The 19600-nt window shown below is 39.9% G+C and overlaps 1 protein-coding gene across 2 annotated transcripts in view; it reads left to right on the top strand.

Moving 5' to 3' along the window:
- Positions 1 to 19600, top strand: part of PLPP1 (phospholipid phosphatase 1) — a 116927-nt gene that overhangs the window by 69870 nt on the left and 27457 nt on the right. For both annotated transcript variants that reach the window (XM_052658993.1, XM_052658992.1), the window contains exon 3: positions 4897 to 5177. In XM_052658993.1, coding sequence (XP_052514953.1) covers positions 4897 to 5177 — 281 coding nt within the window. The remainder of the gene's footprint in view (positions 1 to 4896; positions 5178 to 19600) is intronic.

A 19600-nucleotide genomic window follows, 5' to 3' on the forward strand; every position in this document is an offset into this window, starting at 1 on the left:
CGTGACATTGTTCAGGAGACAGGGATCAAGACCATCCCCATGGAAAAGAAATGCAAAAAAGCAAAATGGCTATCTGGGGAGGCCTTACAAATAGCTATGAAAAGAAGAGAGGCGAAAAGCAAAGGAGAAAAGGAAAGATACAAGCATCTGAATGCAGAGTTCCAAAGAACAGCAAGAAGAGATTAAGAAAGTCTTCTTCAGCGATCAATGCAAAGAAATAGAGGGAAAGAACAGAATGGGGAAGACTAGAGATCTCTTCAAGAAAAGTAGAGATACCAAGGGAACATTTCATGCAAAGATGGGCTCGATAAAGGACAGAAATAGTAAGGACCTAACAGAAGCAGAAGACATTAAGAAGAGGTGGCAAGAATACACAGAAGAACTGTACAAAAAAGATCTTCACAACTAAGATAATCACAATGGTGTGATCACTCACCTAGAGCCAGACATCCTGGAATGTGAAGTCAGGTGGGCCTTAGAAAGCATCACTACGAGCAAAGCTAGTGGAGGTGATGGCATTCCAGCTGAGCTATTTCAAATCCTGAAAGATGATGCTGTGAAAGTGCTGCACTCAATATGCCAGCAAATTTGGAAAACTCAGCCGTGGCCACAGGACTGGAAAAGGTCAGTTTTCATTCCAATCCCAAAGAAAGGCAATGCCAAGAATGCTCAAACTACCTCACAATTGCACTCACCTCACATGCTAGTAAAGTAATGCTCAAAATTCTCCAAGCCAGGCTTCAGCAATAAGTGAACTGTGAACTTCCTGATATTCAAGCTGGTTTTAGAAAAGGCGGAGGAACCAGAGATCAAATTGCCAACATCCACTGGATCATGGAAAAAGCCAGAGAATTCCGGAAAAACATCTATTTCTACTTTATTGACTATGCCAAAGCCTTTGACTGTGTGGATCACAATAAACTGTGGAAAATTCTGAGAGAGATGGGAATACCAGACCACCTGACCTGCCTCTTGAGAAATCTGTATGCAGATCAGGAAGCAACAGTTAGAACTAGACATGGAACAACAGACTGGTTCCAAATAGGAAAAGAGTATGTCAAGGCTGTATATTGTCACCCTGCTTATTTAACTTATATGCAGAGTACATCATGAGAAACGCTGGACTGGAAGAAACACAGGCTGGAATCAAGATTGCCAGGAGAAATATCAATAACCTCAGATATGCAGATGACACCACCCTTATGGCAGAAAGTGAAGAGGAACTAAAAAGCCTCTTGATGAAAGTGAAAGAGGAGAGTGAAAAAGTTGGCTTAAAGCTCAGCATTCAGAAAACGAAGATCATGGCATCCAGTCCCATCACTTTATGGGAAATAGATGGGGAAACAGTGGAAACAGTGTCAGACTTTATTTTGGGGGGCTCCAAAATCACTGCAGATGGTGCCTGCAGCCATGAAATTAAAAGACGCTTATCCTTGGAAGAAAAGTTATGACCAACCTAGACAGCATATTGAAAAGCAGAGACATTACTTTGCCGACTAAGGTCCGTCTCGTCAAGGCTTTGGTTTTTCCAGTAGTCATGTATGGTTGGAGAGATAAGAGTTGGACTGTGAAGAAAGCTGAGCACTGAAGAATTGATGCTTTTGAACTGTGGTGTTGGAGAAGACTCTTGAGAGTCCCATGGACTGCAAGGAGATCCAACCAGTCCATTCTGAGGGAGATCGCCCCTGGGATTTCTTTGGAAGGAATGATGCTTAAGCTGAAACTCCAGTACTTTGGCCACCTCATGCGAAGAGTTGACTCATTGGAAAAGACCCTGATGCTGGGAGAGATTGGGGGCAGGAGGAGAAGGGGACGACAGAGGATGAGATGGCTGGATGGCTTCACTGACTCGATGAATCTGAGTGAACTCCGGGAATTGGTGATGTACAGGGAGGCCTGGCGTGCTGCGATTCATGGGGTCGCAAAGAGTCGGACACGACTGAGCGACTGAACTGAAGTGATATCAACAAAGACACACAGTGGCAGTGGTTTTATGTACCAGTTTAACATAATTTCAGATTATTCACTAACTCAATTTCTTTCAGGTAGTACATGGTTAGACTTGTTTATGTTTAATTTTGTTTTCTAGAAAGTAAATCATTTCTTTAAAAAAAAATCAGGACTATGATTCAGACCAGGCCTTTGATGTGACTTGCAAGTGATCCATAAATATATGAGTGATTGAGGGAACCTGGTAAAGAATCAGAATTAATATAGTATCACAGAAGCCAAGGGAGAAGTTCAATGAGGACAAAATGGTCAGTGATGTCATATAGTGCTGGGAAGTTAAGATTTGGGTTGATAAAAATCTCTTTGATCTGATGAGACCATTTTGACTTTTTGGAGAGCTATTCAGTAGACTAAAGGGTTTAGAGGTATTTAGAGATATTTAGGAAGGAAGTATGGCAGTGAGTGATTTTAGACTATTCTTTTAGGAAGGTGGGTCCTGAGTAGAAGACAGATAACTATAGTGACAGTATAGAGACATATAAAACCATCTTGGTTGATGGAGATATAAAGATGGTGAGAAAATACTCTGGTACATAGGTTTTAAGTGATTAAATCCTTCTGATTTAGATAGCTACTAGCTTTGATCTTAAAAAGTATTTTGTTTTACTCCCCCAAACATCATCTTTAGTACTTTAATAATTTATCCTTAATCTGATTAAATAATGTTTGACCAGCAATCCCAGCTTTACGATTAGAGTAGTTAGTTTAAGTGTGAACTTCACCAGAGGCTGAGTTGTCCTAAACGGCTCAAAGGGCAAGATAAGGTTTTAAAATGAAATGAAAATATGGCTGTCACGTGTCAGTGGAAGGCACAGACATCTCCCTGCATTTGATTTAGAATGTCTCTGTTATCTGTTTCTCTCAATACAGATGGCATACATAATAAAAAAAAAATGATGTACTTTGATCTAGCATTTGTTAGATTTAGAGTCCCTCTGAGGTTAAGGGTTAAGTTTCAAAATAAGGTTAAGGGTTATTAAGGGTTAAGGGTTAAGAGTTAAGGGTTAAGGGTTAAGTTTCAGCATATTCTACATCTGTAGGTCAACTTTTAATCTGTGTCCAGTACACTGAATGTTACTAGTGAATTGATTTTCAGTCATCAGTGGCAAGAACTAGAGTCTAGGTGGCCCTAAACAATGATCATTATGACTAGGAAGACTCACAAAGATTAATATTTGTTTTTAGAAAGCAGTTGAGTGCTTACACAAGAAGAACTGACAGCTGAGAAGTGAAGTTTCACTGCTCAAATTGTGCTTGACTAATATACTTGGTATATATTTCAAATTATTAAAGGTCATCTCCACAACAAAACATTAGAGATATCTTGTCTTGGTGCTTATTTATCAAGGCAATTGCTGGAACACCTTAATGGCCTGAGGAGATGTAATATATTTTAATTCAAGGCCTCTAGGACAGTCACCAGGGAGTACCCTAAGCACACTTGTGGAGGTATGGTATCCCCAGAAGTGAATGTGGTTTTCCTCTCCTGTGAGACCTATGCTCAGCAAAGGCTTTATTAAGTCATTCACATTAAGGATTATAACAAGGAATATATTCCTATGGGATTTAATATATTTAAGGATATTTACTTTTTACCCAAGAGGTAGCACCTTGAATTGAAATTTATTGACCACCAGTTCTGTTTTAGGCATCTGTGGTGGTGTTAACTTTCTATTCAACTAAAAATTTATTCTTGGTTTTGTAGAGTTCATAGTCTAGTTGTCAGAGTTACAACATTGTAATTGTGGAATTCTAGGAGCCATTGAGCCAGATGAAGAAAGAATTTTTGATATCAGGTTCTTGAAATCCCTTTCAGGATACAACCATTTATCTCACCCCCAAAGACAATTAATAATTGCTAAATGGAAATGTTTGAATGCTTTGTAAAATCATTTATATAAATTTAAGATGAAGCAGTGAAACTCTTTGATTTATATCCATGCCCAAGATAAATTAGCAAGCAGAATTTTTTGTTTTAAGTGTTTATTTTGGTCTCAGGTAGCTAGAGTGTGGCCTATTATTTTTTATAATGTTGCCATTCAGTATTTTTTCAGATTTCTTAGGATATTGGTCTGTGAATTTGTAAAGTACTTGAAAACCTTTTTATGCCTTTAAACCCATTATACTGGTGTGCACTTACACACACACACACACACACACTGGTATCTGAGAAGGCTATGACTCCCATTTTACAAAAGTCAGTGAAAAATAAAGAGGAAGGAGTCACTTGAAATGTTTTCTTGGCAAAAGAGAACATCAGGTGTGTATATGGTCTTTTAATGAGACTTGTTAAGGAAGCCAGCCCTAAAGGTTTCCTGGAGAGGCAGGCCTGGGAGATGTTGTCAGCTGATCTCTGCCCTTTGTGCCCTTTAACCTCAGTGTTACATCCTTGCTTTTATTATTTTAGCTTTTTCTCTTAAAATGTTTTACTTTTTTTAACATGATGAATATTTTTGGTTCAAAGTAATGTCTGATGCAAATGCAGACTCTGAGGTAAAAGTGCTTATGTAAGGGATATTCTAATCAGAAAGTTTGTATTCTTTGAAAAGCCATTGTTTTTATACTCCGTGGTACATCAGTAAGCCTACTTATTGAGGCTCAGTTTATTTGAATACAAGAAGTAAGGCCTTATTGTTTCAAGGTAGACTTTGGAATTATTTAGGCTTTGTCATTGCTCTGTAAGCAGTATCAATTGAGGATTCCTTTTTTGTGGTCTAGAATTAGGAATCCTAAGTTGTTCTCCATTTGAAAAGGAAAAAGGAGAGGGAGGTATTTTTAAAACAAACATTTTATTGTGATTTACCATTTTCTTCTCTATTCTTTACTTTGTTTGACGTGCCTGGATACTGCTTTAACATTATTTTTCTGTTTTGTTTTTTTTTTCAGATGATTGTTGGAGAAACCCTGTCTGTTTATTTTAGCCTCTTGCACTCGAATTCCTTTATCAGGAATAACTACATAGCCACTATTTACAAAGCCATTGGAACATTTTTATTTGGTGCAGCTGCTAGTCAGTCCCTGACTGATATTGCCAAGTATTCGATAGGCAGACTGCGGCCTCACTTCCTGGATGTTTGTGACCCAGACTGGTCAAAAATCAACTGCAGTGATGGTTACATTGAAAACTACATATGTCGAGGGAATGCACAAAAAGTGAAGGAGGGCAGGTGCGTGTTAAATTTTTAATGCTTGTTTTATCTTGTACATTCTTGAAATACAAGCTTTCTGTGATTGGAAGATGAGCTATCTAGTAGCTTAAAGAGATAGAAGCTAGTATAATCACTGGGAGGTGAATTGAAATCATGTTTGATCTATTTTCTCTACTTACTCTTTTTTCCTGTTTTATCCCAGTACTCTGTTTAAGAGCATTTTAATGTAATTCTTTTCATTTTCACTGTTTAATAATGTAAAATGAACCCTTTAGATCACACAGTCCAGGATCAGCAAACTTTTTCTTAAGATCCCAGATAATAAATATTTTAGGCTTTGTGGGCCATATGTTGGCTACTGTTCAGCTCTGCCTTTGTAACAGAAAAAAGGAATCATAGACAATCCTTGAACAAACGAGTGTAGCTGTGTTCCAATGAAACTTTATTTACTATGTAGATAGTGGCTGCCCTATGGGTTATATAGTTTGCTTATGTTTGATCTAGTTCAACTATGTAATGGAGCTCTGCTAGATCTCTTAGTATTCTTAGAGTATGTTTTTTTTTAAGTTAATTTCATTCATATATTGGTAGGTCTGGGACCTCAGATTGCTTTCTTACTGCACACTTGGGCTACTTTCTACATTGGGAGCGCTATTAGACATGGATGAAAGAGAATATTTGGAACCCAAAAGGTCTAATGCCTTTAATTTATGGATGAGCAGACAAAGGCCCAGTAACATTGAATAAAGCCACACTAACGTAAATACACTACTATGTGTAAAATAGTTAACTAGAGGGAAGATACTTTATAGTAGAGGAAACTCAGCTTGGTGCTCTACGGGATGTGTGGGCAGTTGGGAGGGAAGCTCAAGAGGGAGGGGATATATGTATACCATATAGCTGATTCACTTTGTTATATAGGAGAAACTAACACAATATTGCAAAACAATTATACTCCAATAATAAAATTCTTTTAAAATGACTAAAAAGCCACTGATTAGTAGCAGAGCCAGTTCCTCATCCCAAATCTCAGAATTGTCAATCTTACTTATTCTATGTTTGATCTTCTTGTATTTTAAGATACCTATTAACATTTTCCTTTATTTATTCATCCAACAAATACTTTCTCTCAGAAAAACATCCTCTGATTGTTTTTTTTATATTTGATTCCCAGATGCATTCTTGTCCTTGTTAGTTCTTTTGTAAGTCAAACAGGCCTGCTGCTGCTAAGTCGTGTCTGACTCTGTGCGACCCCATAGATGGCAGCCCACCAGGCTCCTCTGTCCCTGGGATTCTCCAGGCAAGAACACTGGAGTGGGTTGCCATTTCCTTCTCCAAAGCATGCATGCATGCCAAGTCGCTTCAGTTGTGTCTAACTCTGTGCGACCCTGTGGACAGCAGCTCACCAGGCTCCTCTGTCCATGGGATTCTCTAGGCAAGAATACTGGAGTGGGTTGCCATTTCCTTCTTCAACTATGTAATGGAGCTCTGCTAGATCTCTTAGTATTCTTGGAGTATCTTTTTCAGGCCTGCTGGTGGTCCTCAATATTTGCATTTCATGGAGATGAAAAAACACTTTATTTAAGAGTATGCATTAGGCTGTGTGCTTGGAATTCAGCAGTGAACAAGACAGCTCTGATTTCTATCTTCATGGAGCTTAGTCTAGCAGGAAAGATTTACAATAAACAAATATTGACAGTGGAAGCCATGTAATGAAAACACTCTTGCTCCTTGGAAGAAAGCTATGAGCAGCCTAGACAGCATATTAAAAAGCAAAGACATTACTTTGCCAACAAAGGTCCATATATGGTTTTTCCAGTAATCATGTGTGGATATGAGAGTTGCACCATAAAGAAAGCTGAGTGCCGAAAAATTGATGCTTTTGAACTGTGGTGTTGGAGAAGACTCTTGAGAGTCTCTTGGACTGCAAGGAGATCCAACCAGTCCATCCTAAAGGAAATCAGTCCTGAATATTCTTTGGAAGGACTGATGCTGAAGCTGAAACTCCAACACTTTGGCCACCTGATGCAAAGAACTGACTTTTTAAAAAGACCCTGATGCTGAGAAAGATTGAAGGCAGGAGGAGAAGGGGACAACAGAGGATGAGATGGTTGCATGGCATCACTGACTTAATCGACATAAGTTTGAGCAAGCTCTGGGAGTTGGTGATGGATAGGGAAGCCTGATGTGCTGCAGTCCATGGAGTCACAAAGAGTTAGACACGACTGAGCTACTGACCTGAACTGTTAATGGAAGAGAATCTCCCTGTTGTTAACAAGGCCAAAGAATAAACAGGTTGTTGAATGACAGGCTCTGAGGTGATGATACGAGGACTGATATGGGTATAATGTCTTAATGAAGTGGGGAAAGTGACTTAAGTGGAAACTGGTTGAGAAGTAGATAGTGGAAGGTAGTTTTTGATTTGAGCTTAGGTAAGCAACCTTTTTTTTTTTTAAATAAGAGGGAAAGACTAGTCCAGCAATGGCTGTGAAGAAAGATGAAGATAATCAAGACCAACAGTGGACTCTTAAGGTATAGGATGTGGATATCTCATTCTCTGTTTTGATAGTGATGTAGAGCCAAGTACTGTCTTAGGGAAAGGCTCTTTGATGACTAGTAGATGTAGTGAGCTTCAGTGAAGAGTTTGAAGACACAGGGAAATATAGAGAACTTTAACCATCCTGGCAAGAATACTGGAGTGGGTTGCCATGCCCTCCTCCAAGGAATCTTCCTGACTTAGGGAGCAAACCTACATCTCCTGCATTACAGGCAGATTCTTTACCACTGAGCCAACAGGGAACCACCCCCCCCACACACACCTATCACATACAACCATAGAATTCCAGAATATACAGTGAAGGAATTGGGTTGGAAGGGATAAAGTGGCTTGGTTGGAGAAGAGGAAGCTTATTTTAATGGTAGTGCTTTAGTCACTAAGTCGTGTCTGACTCTTGGGACACCATGGACATAGCCTGCCAGAATTCTCTGTCCATGGGATTCTCCAGGCAAGATTACTGGAGTGGGTTGCCATTTCCTTCTGCAGGGGATCTTCCCAACCCAGGAATCAAACCCAGGTCTCCTGAATTGCAGGCAGATTCTTTACTGACTGAGCTATGAGGGAAGCCTTTATTTTGATAGAGGTTACTTCTAATTTGACAGTTTGTAAAGAATTGCCATTTTAATATTAACTCCTCTGCTGCTAAGTCACTTCAGTCGTGTCTGACTCTGTGTGACCCCATAGACGGCAGCCCACCAGGCTCCCCCATCTCTGAGATTCTCCAGGCAAGAACACTGGAGTGGGTTGCCATTTCCTTCTCCAATGCATGAAAGTGAAAAGTGAAAGTGAAGTCACTCAGTCGTGTCCGACTGTCAGCGACCCCATGGACTATAGTCTACCAGGCTCCTCTGTCCGTGGGATTTTCCAGGCAAGAGTACTGGAGTGGGGTGCCATTGCCTTCTCCCATTAACTCCTCTAATCCATGAATATGATATTATCTTTCCATTTTTTTGATGTTCTGTTGTTTCTCTTAGCAGTAGTTTTTAGATTTTGGTGTCCCTGTCTTGCATACATTTTGCTTAAATGTGTCACTAATTTTTAAGATTTCTTGATGTGATTGTGAAAAGTTTTTAAAAAACATTTAAATTGATTTCTAGTTGTATTTAAAAATAAAACAATAAGTCTTTTATATGATTTTATCTGGCCTTTTATCCTTTAAACTTGCTAATGTAACTTCCTATATAGATTCCTCAAGATTTTCTCTGTTCCTCTTAATATTGTCTGTGGATAAACAGTGTTGTTTTCTTTTTTTCCTTTTCTTTATTGCTTTTTATTTCTTTTCCTTACTGTATTATACTGGCTAAGACTGCTAATACAATGTAGAAAGAAGTGGTGAGAGCCAATATGCTTGTCTTGTTCCTGACCTTAGGTAGAAAGCACTCAGTCTTTCACCATTAAATATAGTACCAATATGTTTTTGGTAGATGCGCTTTATTAGATTTTTGTCATAAATGTGTGTTTAGTCAGATGCTTTTTCTATGGCTGTTGAGGTCGTACTGCTTTTCTTTTTTCTCTTAAAAGAGTGTATCCCTTTAATCTTGGACTATTAAAGCAACTTTTCATTCCTGGGATAAACTTCACTTCGTCATGGTATATTATACTTTTTGTATTAACTGGATTCAATTTGCTAATGTTGTGTTAATGATTTTTACTTCTGTGTTCATGAATGTTACTTGTCTATAGTTTTCTTGTGGAGTTTTTGGCTAGATTTGGTATCAACATTTGGTAATAAATGTTAAGTAGAATTCACCACTAAATACACTTAGACTTGAGATTTTCTTTGTAGTAATGTTGTAAACTATGGTTTTATTTTTTAAAGTAGATGAGGATTATTCAGGTTATCTCTTTCTTAGGTGAACTGTCATCATTTGTCTTTTAAGAGATTTGTAAATTTTATCTAAATCATCAAGTTTGTTGACATCAAGTTGTTCACAGTTTCTCTTTCCTTATTGTCCTTTTATTGTTTGTAAGAAGTGTAGAGCTAACCCTTCTTACATTCCTGTCATAGATAATTTTTGTCTTAATCTCTTTTTTTCTTGAGTGGTCTGGCCAGAAGTTTTATCAGTTTTATTAATCTTTTTATTAGTTTTATTGGTTTGTTTTGGGATCGTTGACTTTATTGTTTTTCTGTAATTTGATTTCATCTATTTCTGCTATTCTGCTTTCTTTCAGTTTTATTTCCTCTTCTTTTTCTTGTAGTTTCATAAGGTAAAAACCTAGATCATTAGCTATGTCACAGATTACTATATACTGTAACTTTATCTTTGTTTAACTAAAATTATTTTCTAATTTCTTTTGTGTTTTCCTCTTTGATCAGTGAGTTATTTCAGTTCAGTCACTCAGTCGTGTCCGACTTTTTGCGACCCCATGGACTGCAGCACGTGAGGCTTCCCTGTCCATCACCAACTCCCAGGATTACTCAAGCTCTTGTCCATTGAGTTGGTGATGCCACCCAACCATCTCATCCTCTGTCGTCCCCTTCTCCACCTGCCCTCAATCTTTCCCAGCATCAGGGTCTTTTCAAATGAGTCAGTTCTTTGTATATCTTTCTGTAATTGACTTTTTGATCTATGTCTATATGAATTTTCTGTGGAGATGTTTTGTCAGTTATTCTTAGGAATTTGAAATCTCTAATTGTTGATTGTTCTTGTTCTTTCATTTTTGTTAGCTTTTGTTTCATATGTTTTGTGATTCTGTTGTTCAGTGTATAACATTTCTGTCTTTTTCATGTGGTATGTACCCTTTTCCATATGAACTGTCTCTCTTTGTTTCTAGAAACATCCTTTGCTTTAAGTCTATTTTGTCTGATAATAATATGTAGCCAGTCTCCTGTCTATATTGTTTATTGTTTGGATAGTATATAGTTTCCATAAATAAAACATTCAGTTCATTTGAATCCTTGAATTTATTTATTTATTTATTTTTATTTTTACTTTATTTTACTTTACAATACTGTATTGGTTTTGCCATATATTGACATGAATCCACCATGGGTGTACATGCGTTCCCAAACTTGAACCCCCCTCCCACCTCCCTCCCCAATAACATCTCTCTGGGTCATCACCATGCACCAGCCCCAAGCATGCTGTATCCTGCATCGGACATAGATTGGCGATTCGATTCTTACATGATAGTATACCTGTTACAATGCCATTCTCCCAAATCATCCCACCCTCTCCCTCTCCCTCTGAGTCCAAAAGTCCGTTATACACATCTGTGTCTTTTTTGCTGTCTTGCATACAGGGTCGTCATTGCCATCTTTCTAAATTCCATATATATGTGTTAGTATACTGTATTGGTGTTTTTCTTTCTGGCTTACTTCACTCTGTATAATCGGCTCCAGTTTCATCCATCTCATCAGAACTGTGAATCCTTGAATTTAAAGTGTGTTTGCTGGGTACTTAAAGTATGTAAGTCAGATCTAGTTTATACTTTATAATCTAGTGTGAAAAATCCCTGCTTTTTGATTGTTACTGTTGTTGGTCAGTTGCCAAGTCATGTCCATGTGACCCCTTGGACTGCAGCACGCCAGCCTCCTCTGTCCTCCACTGTCTCCCAGATGGCCTCCCTGTCCATCACCAACTCCCAAGGTAACTCATACTCATGTCCTTTGAGTCGGTGATGCCATCCAACCATCTTATCCTCTATCACCCCCTTCTTCTCCTGTGTTCAATCTTTCCCAGCATCAGGGTCTTTTCTAATGAGTCAGCTCTTTGCATCAGGTGGCCAAAGTTTTGAAGCTTCAGCTGCATCATCAGTCCTTCCAGTGAATATTCAGGGTTGATTTCCTTTAGGATTGACTGGTTTGATCTCCAGAAAATGGTTTTGTAAATGATTCTTAAAAAAATGTTTCCATTTATTTTTGGCTGTGCTAAGTCTTCTTTGCTTTTCTCGGGCTTTCTTTAGTTGTGGAGAGCAGGGTCTACTCTTTAGTTGCAGTACATGGGGTTTTCATTGTGGTAGCTTCTCGTTGTGGAGCACAGGTCCTAGGGTGCTTCAGTAGTCACAGCACGGGGGCTCAGTTGTTGTGGCTCACAAGTCCAGAGCGCAGGCTCAGTAGTTGTGGCATGGGCTTAATTGCCCAGTAGCATGTGTGATCTTCCTGGACTAGGGATTGAACTGGTGTCCCCTGCATTGCAAGGCAGATTCTTAATCAGTGGACCACCCAGGGAAGCCTGTAAATGATTCTTAAAGGACACAGATTCTTCACACATATATTGTTTTTCAGGTTCAGGTACATAAATCTTAGCTCAAACTTTGATTATGACCTATCTTGCTGCTGCTACTGCTAAGTCACTTCAGTCGTGTCCGACTCTGTGTGACCCCATAGACGGCAGCCCACCAGGCTCCCCCGTCCCTGGGATTCTCCAGGCAAGAACCCTGGAGTGGGTTACCATTTCCTTCTCCAATGCATGAAAGTGAAAAGTGAAAGGGAAGTTGCTCAGTCGTGTCCGACTCTTAGTGACCCCATGGACCGCAGCCTACCAGGCTCCTCTTGTCCATGGGATTTTCCAGGCAAGAGTACCGGAGTGGGGTGCCATCGCCTATCTTACTGAGAAATTTTTCTTTCTTACACAACCATTTGGGCAAAATTAGAAGTAATATAATTTAGTTTAAATGGTATAAAAAGAACTACACCTTTCAGCCCATATGTGTCATACTCTCTGTCTCTTTCTAGTGTACCCAAATTAGCCAACATGTACTGTTACTCTGATTTAACTTTTGACTTAAGTACACTTGGGTTTTTCACCCATCATCACTTAACATTTCTACATCAACCCATATGCAGTTATGTAAGAGTCAGAAAAACCATCTTACAAAACAATATAAATATCTGGATAACTCAAATTGCAAAGCTATGTATATTACACATGATTATTATCTATAGTTTTCAGTGAAGAACTTCTGTTAGTAAGTTTTGAGCTTCTGAAACAAGGATAAGGGGAAACCAGACATATAGATGAAATTTTAAGAAGACTATATCTTATAAGAAAAATGTGATTTCCATCAGTGTTTCCAGAATGAATTGGTTGTAGATAGTTTCAGAGCCGTATAACATTGTAACATAACTGTGGCTTGCATTGCTGTTCTGTTGTGGAACATAGTTTGGTTGGATACAGACTTTGCTATTCTGTTTCTCTTGAATTTTAAAGTCAGGATGCCAAGAATGGAAAAACATTTCAGTCTATAATTGCCTATATGTTTATTAAGATTATGGTATAGTCTGCTCTTTTATTTATCGCCACAGCCTGCCCATGTAAGTTTTTAATTATAAAATTATAATGTTTGATGGAGAGAAGGGAACATAGGCACCCAAAATGAGTCATTTTTGTTGATTATAAATGAGTCAGAATTACTTCTTAGGATGAGAGTATCCTCTTGCAATTTTGGTTTTTGGTCTTGATTTTTTTCCCCATTTGTTCTCTTATTTCTTTTTCTCTTTTTCCCTCCACCCTTTCTGCTCATGTGTATGCTCTTGTGCTCTCTGATATCATTGATGTCACAGGATTTTTACTAGGCTTCATTTGCAGTGGCCATTGGGTCCTAAACATAAAAGTGAGAACATAATGGACTATAATAGAATATTTATTAGTTGTAATAGCCAGAGAGTCCTAGTCACTGTTTAAAATCAATACCTGTGAATTTACTGTGAAATAAAAGGGACTTAACACTTGGAACAGTAGGACATTTAATTTCCGTTGCTTATGTTAGTGATAAAAGCATTACTGTCAGTCTTTGAAACAAATTCCTATTGACCCCAGGTAGTTTAAACCTGTAGCTCCCCTCACAGGTCAAAATTCTCTTTAGAGAATCAATGGGCACCTCACATTAATGGTTCATTAGATTCACCTGGAAAGTTTGTTTAAAACACAGATTTCTGGGGCTTCATCTTCCAAGTGTTGGATTCAGAAGTTTGGGATAGGGTCTGAAAATTTGTATTTCTAAGAAGTTTCCAGCTGTTGCTGCTTCTGTTGATCTTGGGAACGCACTTTGAGAACTACTGCTTTATATCACTTGTATATGGGAATATGACTTTGTATGACATCTGCTATCTCAGGTTGTGAGAGCTGATATTTCATGCAAACTTCTGATTTAGCCTGTGTTGCATTCATACATTCCATATAATTTTAATTTGGCAATAAAAGCAAAAGATTCTCCCCCATTAGATTTAACTTGGTGTTTGATTATTTTTCCTGAGAGGCAGAATGAGTTGAGTCTAGGTGTGAATCTGTTTTGGCTAAGGTGCAAGTTTGCAAAGATAAGAGCCTGTCTTCACTTTTGGTGACATCCTGTCAGTACGTATTGATAAATATTTGTGTACCATAAGTTATTTTAAAAACAATCAAAAATCCTTTCCCCACCACACACCATACTAGCAAATACTCTTCAGTTTTAGATGTTTGACATTTCACTGTATTCCCCTCTCTTTTAAATGACTGTTTAAAGAAATAGTATTAACAAATATATCAGCTTTTTGTGTTTTTTTAATTATCCCTTGGATTTTCTTCTCAGTTTTTGAATTAGAATGTAGGTCTTGCAGTGGATGTATTAATATGAAAGATATCCTTGGGTTTTAATAAATCAACCAGTGCTTTATCTTAAATGTTAAAAGGCTACTAAATCATATAAACATATCATCAACTGATTACATCATGTTGATGTTGTGTACCTTTTCCTTAGAACCCTTGAATGCCACATTGCCCCATTTGAAATGTGAAAAACAGTTTCATAGATATATTAGTGAGTTTTTCCAGATTAAAATATAATGATAAACCCCATGGATCAAGTGATTAAGTGTAAGTTTTCATTCAAAATAAATGTGAACAATACCCTTGGATATTTTTGTCTAATAGCAAATAAATATTTTTATTGGGAGCTAGGAAGGAAGTTGAGTTTGTGAACAGCAATATGAGCCTAATGTATGTTTTTCTTAGCTACCTATTCAAAAATTGAAATCTGCATTCAGTTCAGTACAGTTCAGTTCAGTCGCTCAGTCGTGTCCGACTCTTTGTGACCCCATGAATCGCAGCACGCCAGGCTTCCCTGTCCATCGCCAACTCCCGGAGTTCACTCAGACTCACGTCCATTGAGTCGGAGATGCCATCCAACCATCTCATTCTCTGCGTCCCCTTCTCCTCCTGCCCCCAATCCCTCCCAGCATCAGAGTCTTTTCCAGTGAGTCAACTCTTTGCATGAGGTGGCCAAAGTACTGGAGTTTCAACTTCAGCATCATTCCTTCCAAAGAACACACAGGGCTGATCTCCTTCAGAAAGGACTGGTTGGATCTCCTTGCAGTCCATGGGACTCTCAAGAGTCTTCTCCAATACCACAGTTCAAAAGCATCAATTCTTCGGTGCTCAGCTTTCTTCACAGTCCCAACTCTCACATCCATACGTGACCACTGGAAAAACCATAGCCATGACTAGATGGACCTTCGTTGGCAAAGTAATGTCTCTGCTTTTCAATATGCTATCTAGGTTGGTCATAACTTTTCTTCCAAGGAGTAAGCATCTTTTAATTTCATGGCTGCAGGCACCATCTGCAATGATTTTGGAGCCCCCCAAAATAAAGTCTGACACTGTTTCCACTGTTTCCCCATCTATTTCCCATGAAGTGATGGGACCAGATGCCATGATCTTCGTTTTCTGAATGTTGAGCTTTAAGCCAACTTTTTCACTCTCCTCTTTCACTTTCATCAAGAGGCTTTTTAGTTCCTCTTCACTTTCTGCCATAAGGGTGGTGTCATCTGCATATCTGAGGTTATTGATATTTCTCCTGGCAATCTTGATTCCAGCCTGTGCTTCTTCCAGCCCAGCGTTTCTCATGATGTACTCTGCATATAAGTTAAATAAGCAGGGTGACAGTATACAGCCTTGACGTACTCCTTTTCCTATTTGGAACCAGTCTGTTGTTCCCTGTCCAGTTCTAACTGTTGCTTCCTGATCTGTATACAGGTTTCTCAAGAGGCAGGTCAGGTGGTCTGGTATTCCCATCTCTTTAAGAATTTTCCATAGTTTATTATGATCCACACAGTCAAAGGCTTTGGCATAGTCAATAAAGTAGAAATAGATGTTTTTCTGGAACTCTCTTGCTTTTTTGATGATCCAGCAGATGTTGGCAATTTGATCTCTTGTTCCTCTGCCTTTTCTAAAATCAGCTTGAACATCTGGAAGTTCATGGTTCACGTGTTGCTGAAGCCTGGCTTGGAGAATTTTGAGCATTACTTTACTAGCGTGTGAGATGAATGCAATTGTGAGGTAGTTTGAGCATTCTTTGGCATTGCCTTTCTTTGGGATTGGAGTGAAAACTGACCTTTTCCAGTCCTGTGGCCACTGCTGAGTTTTCCAAATTTGCTGGCATATTGAGTGCAGCACTTTCACAGCATATTCTTTCAGGATTTGAAATAGCTCAGCTGGAATGCTATCACCTCCACTAGCTTTGCTCGTAGTGATGCTTTCTAAGGCCCACTTGACTTCACATTCCAGGATGTCTGGCTCTAGGTGAGTGATCACACCATTGTGATTATCTTAGTTGTGAAGATCTTTTTTGTACAGTTCTTCTGTGTATTCTTGCCACCTCTTGTTAATATCTTCTGCTTCTATTAGGTCCATACTATTTCTGTCCTTTATCGAGCCCATCTTTGCACGAAATGTTCCCTTGGTATCTCTACTTTTCTTGAAGAGATCTCTAGTCTTTCCCATTCTGTTCTTTTCCTCTATTTCTTTGCATTGATCGCTGAGGAAGGCTTTCTTAATCTCTTCTTGCTGTTCTTTGGAACTCTGCATTCAGATGCTTGTATCTTTCCTTTTCTCCTTTGCTTTTCGCCTCTCTTCTTTTTACAGCTATTTGTAAGGCCTCCCCAGACAGCCATTTTGCTTTTTTGCATTTCTTTTCCATGGGGATGGTCTTGATCCCCGTCTCCTGTACAATGTCACGAAACTCGTTCCATAGTTCATCAGGCACTCTATCCGATCTAGGCCCTTAAATCTATTTCTCACTTCCACTGTATAATCGTAAGGGATTTGATTTAGGTCATATCTGAATGGTCTAATGGTTTTCCCTACTTTCTTCAATTTAAGTCTGAATTTAGTAGTAAGGAGTTCATGATCTGAGCCACAGTCAGCTCCTGGTCTTGTTTTTGCTGATTGTATAGAGCTTCTCCATCTTTGGCTGCAAAGAATATAGTCAATCTGATTTTGGTGTTGACCATCTGGTGATGTCCATGTGTAGAGTCTTCTCTTGTGTTGTTGGAAGAGGGTGCATTTTCTTGGCAAAACTCTGTTAGTCTTTGCCCTGCTTCATTCTGCATTCCAAGGCCAAATTTGCCTGTTACTCCAGGTATTTCTTGACTTCCTACTTTTGCATTCCAGTCCCCCATAATGAAAAGGACATCTTTTTTAGGTGTTAGTTCTAGAAGGTCTTATAGGTCTTCATAGAACCGTTCAACTTCAGCTTCTTCAGCATTACTGGTTGGGGCATAGATTTGGATTACTGTGATACTGAATGGTTTGCCTTGGAAACGAACAGAGATCATTCTGTCATTTTTGAGATTGCATCCAAGTACTGCATTTCAGACTCTTTTGTTGACCATGATGGCGACTCCCTTTCTTCTGAGGGATTCCTGCCCGCAGTGGTAGATATAATGGTCATCTGAGTTAAATTCACTCATTCCAGTCCATTTTATTTCACTGATTTCTAGAATGTCGATGGTCACTCTTGCCATCTCCTGTTTGACCACTTCCAATTTGCCTTGATTCATGGACCTGACATTCCAGGTTCCTATGCAATATTGCTCTTTATAGCATCGGACCTTGCTTCTATCACCAGTCACATCCACAGCTGGGTATCGTTTTTGCTTTGGCTCCATCCCTTCATTCTTTCTGGCGTTATTTCTCCACTGATCTCCAGTAGCATATTGGGCACCTACTGACCTGGGGAGTTCCTCTTTCAGTATCCTACCATTTTGCCTTTTCATACTGTTTATGGGGTTCTCAAGGCAAGAATACTGAAGTGGTTTGCCATTCCCTTCTCCAGTGGACCACATTCTGTCAGACCTCTCCACCATGACCCACTCATCTTGGGTTGCCCCATGGGCATGGCTTAGTTTCACTGAGTTAGGCAGGGCTGTGGTCCTAGTGTGATTGGATTGACTAGTTTTCTGTGATTGTGGTTTATGTTTGTCTGCCCTCTGATGCCCTCTTGCCACACCTACCATCTTACTTGGGTTTCTCTTTACCTTGGACGTGGGATATCTCTTCACGTCTGCTCCAGGAAAGTGCAGCCACTGCTCCTTACCTTGGACGCGGGGTATCTCCTTATGGCCTCCCCTCCTGACCTTGAACGTGGAATAGCTCCTCTAGGCCCTCCTGTGCCCGCGCAGCCTCTACTCCTTGGACGTGGGGTTGCTCCTCCCTGCTGCCACCCCTGACCTCGGACGTGGGGTAGCTCCTCTCGGATGCTCCTGCGCTGTCGCAGCCTGGCACTCTTGGCCACCACCCCTGACCTCGGACGCGGGGTAGCTCCTCTCGGCTGCCACCCCTGACCTCGGACATGGGATAGCTCCTCCTGGCCGCCACTAGAAATCTGCATTAGAGTGATGATTTTTTAAATAAAACACAGTATTTTTCTATTTTAAGTAACTTTTGTAATGAGAAGATGGAAAACATGAAAAGCATCATCATTCTCTTGGTAGTGGCTATCTTCATAAAGTGCCCACATTGTTGACTTAATCCTAAGTGTATTCCTAAAAAAACGTGAAAATGTTAGTTGCTCAGTTGCGTTCCACTGTTTGCAACTCCATGGTCTGTAGCCCTCTAGGCTCCTCTGTCCATCAGATTCTCCAGGCAAGAATACTAGAGTGGGTAGCCATTCTGCTCTCCAGGGGATCTTCCCAACCCAGAGGCCAAACCTCTGGTCAGATCTTCTGCATTGCAGGCAGATTCTCTACCATCTGAGCTACCAGGGAAGCCCAAATGTATTCCAGCTCAAGGTCAGAATTACTTTTCTTCTCATTTCTCTCCCTTTGCCATTCATAGTGTGGTTCTCTGCTCTGACTAGTGTTGGAACCAAACGACGGGCTCTAGGACCTGAGTCATGTTTACCAGAAAGAGACAAGATAGGCGCTCATCCTGCCTGGCCAATCATGTAACGCCAGCTACTCCTGTAACTGAGACAAAGAACTGTCTGTATATAAGCCGCCATACTCCTTTGTTCGGGGCTCTTGTCGGATTCCCTTGTGTGGGATGAGACTTGGGCCCTAGCGCGCTAGAGATAAACTCGCTTCTTGCCCTTGCATTACCGTGGTGGACTTGCTCTCTCTCTCGGTCGGTTCGGAGATATGGGCTCGGAGCATAACAACTAGCAGACTGGGTATCACCTGAGAGCTTGTTAGACAACAGAATCTTGCATCCCACCATTGGCCCTACCTGTAAATTCTCCATTTTGAACAAATTCACCAAGTAATGCCTCCATACATTAGTTTTAGGAGCAAACCTTGCTCTGTCTTGTGACTGCTGTACCAAAATGGCACTCATCTCACCTGGACCAGCTAATATCCTAAGAGGTTACTAAAGTGAAGTGAAGTGAAATCACTCAGTAATGTCTGACTCTTTGTGACCCCATGGACAGTAGCCTGCACCAGGCTCCTCCGTCCATGGGATTTTCTAGGCAAGAGTACTGGAATGGGTTGCCATTTCCTTCTCCAGGGAATCTTCCTGACCCAGGGATCAAACCCAGGTCTCCCACATTGATAGACGCTTTACCGTCTGAGTACCAGGGAACCAGTCAGTAATAAGTGACCACTAGGTGCCTGGATCTTGACTTCCTTATGACACCATTCTCTGTTGAGTAAGCAGACAGAAATGGTTGTGTTGCTGTGGGTTTT

This window comes from Budorcas taxicolor, chromosome 20 (assembly GCF_023091745.1).
Source record: "Budorcas taxicolor isolate Tak-1 chromosome 20, Takin1.1, whole genome shotgun sequence".
In the NCBI taxonomy this organism is placed as follows: domain Eukaryota; kingdom Metazoa; phylum Chordata; class Mammalia; order Artiodactyla; family Bovidae; genus Budorcas; species Budorcas taxicolor.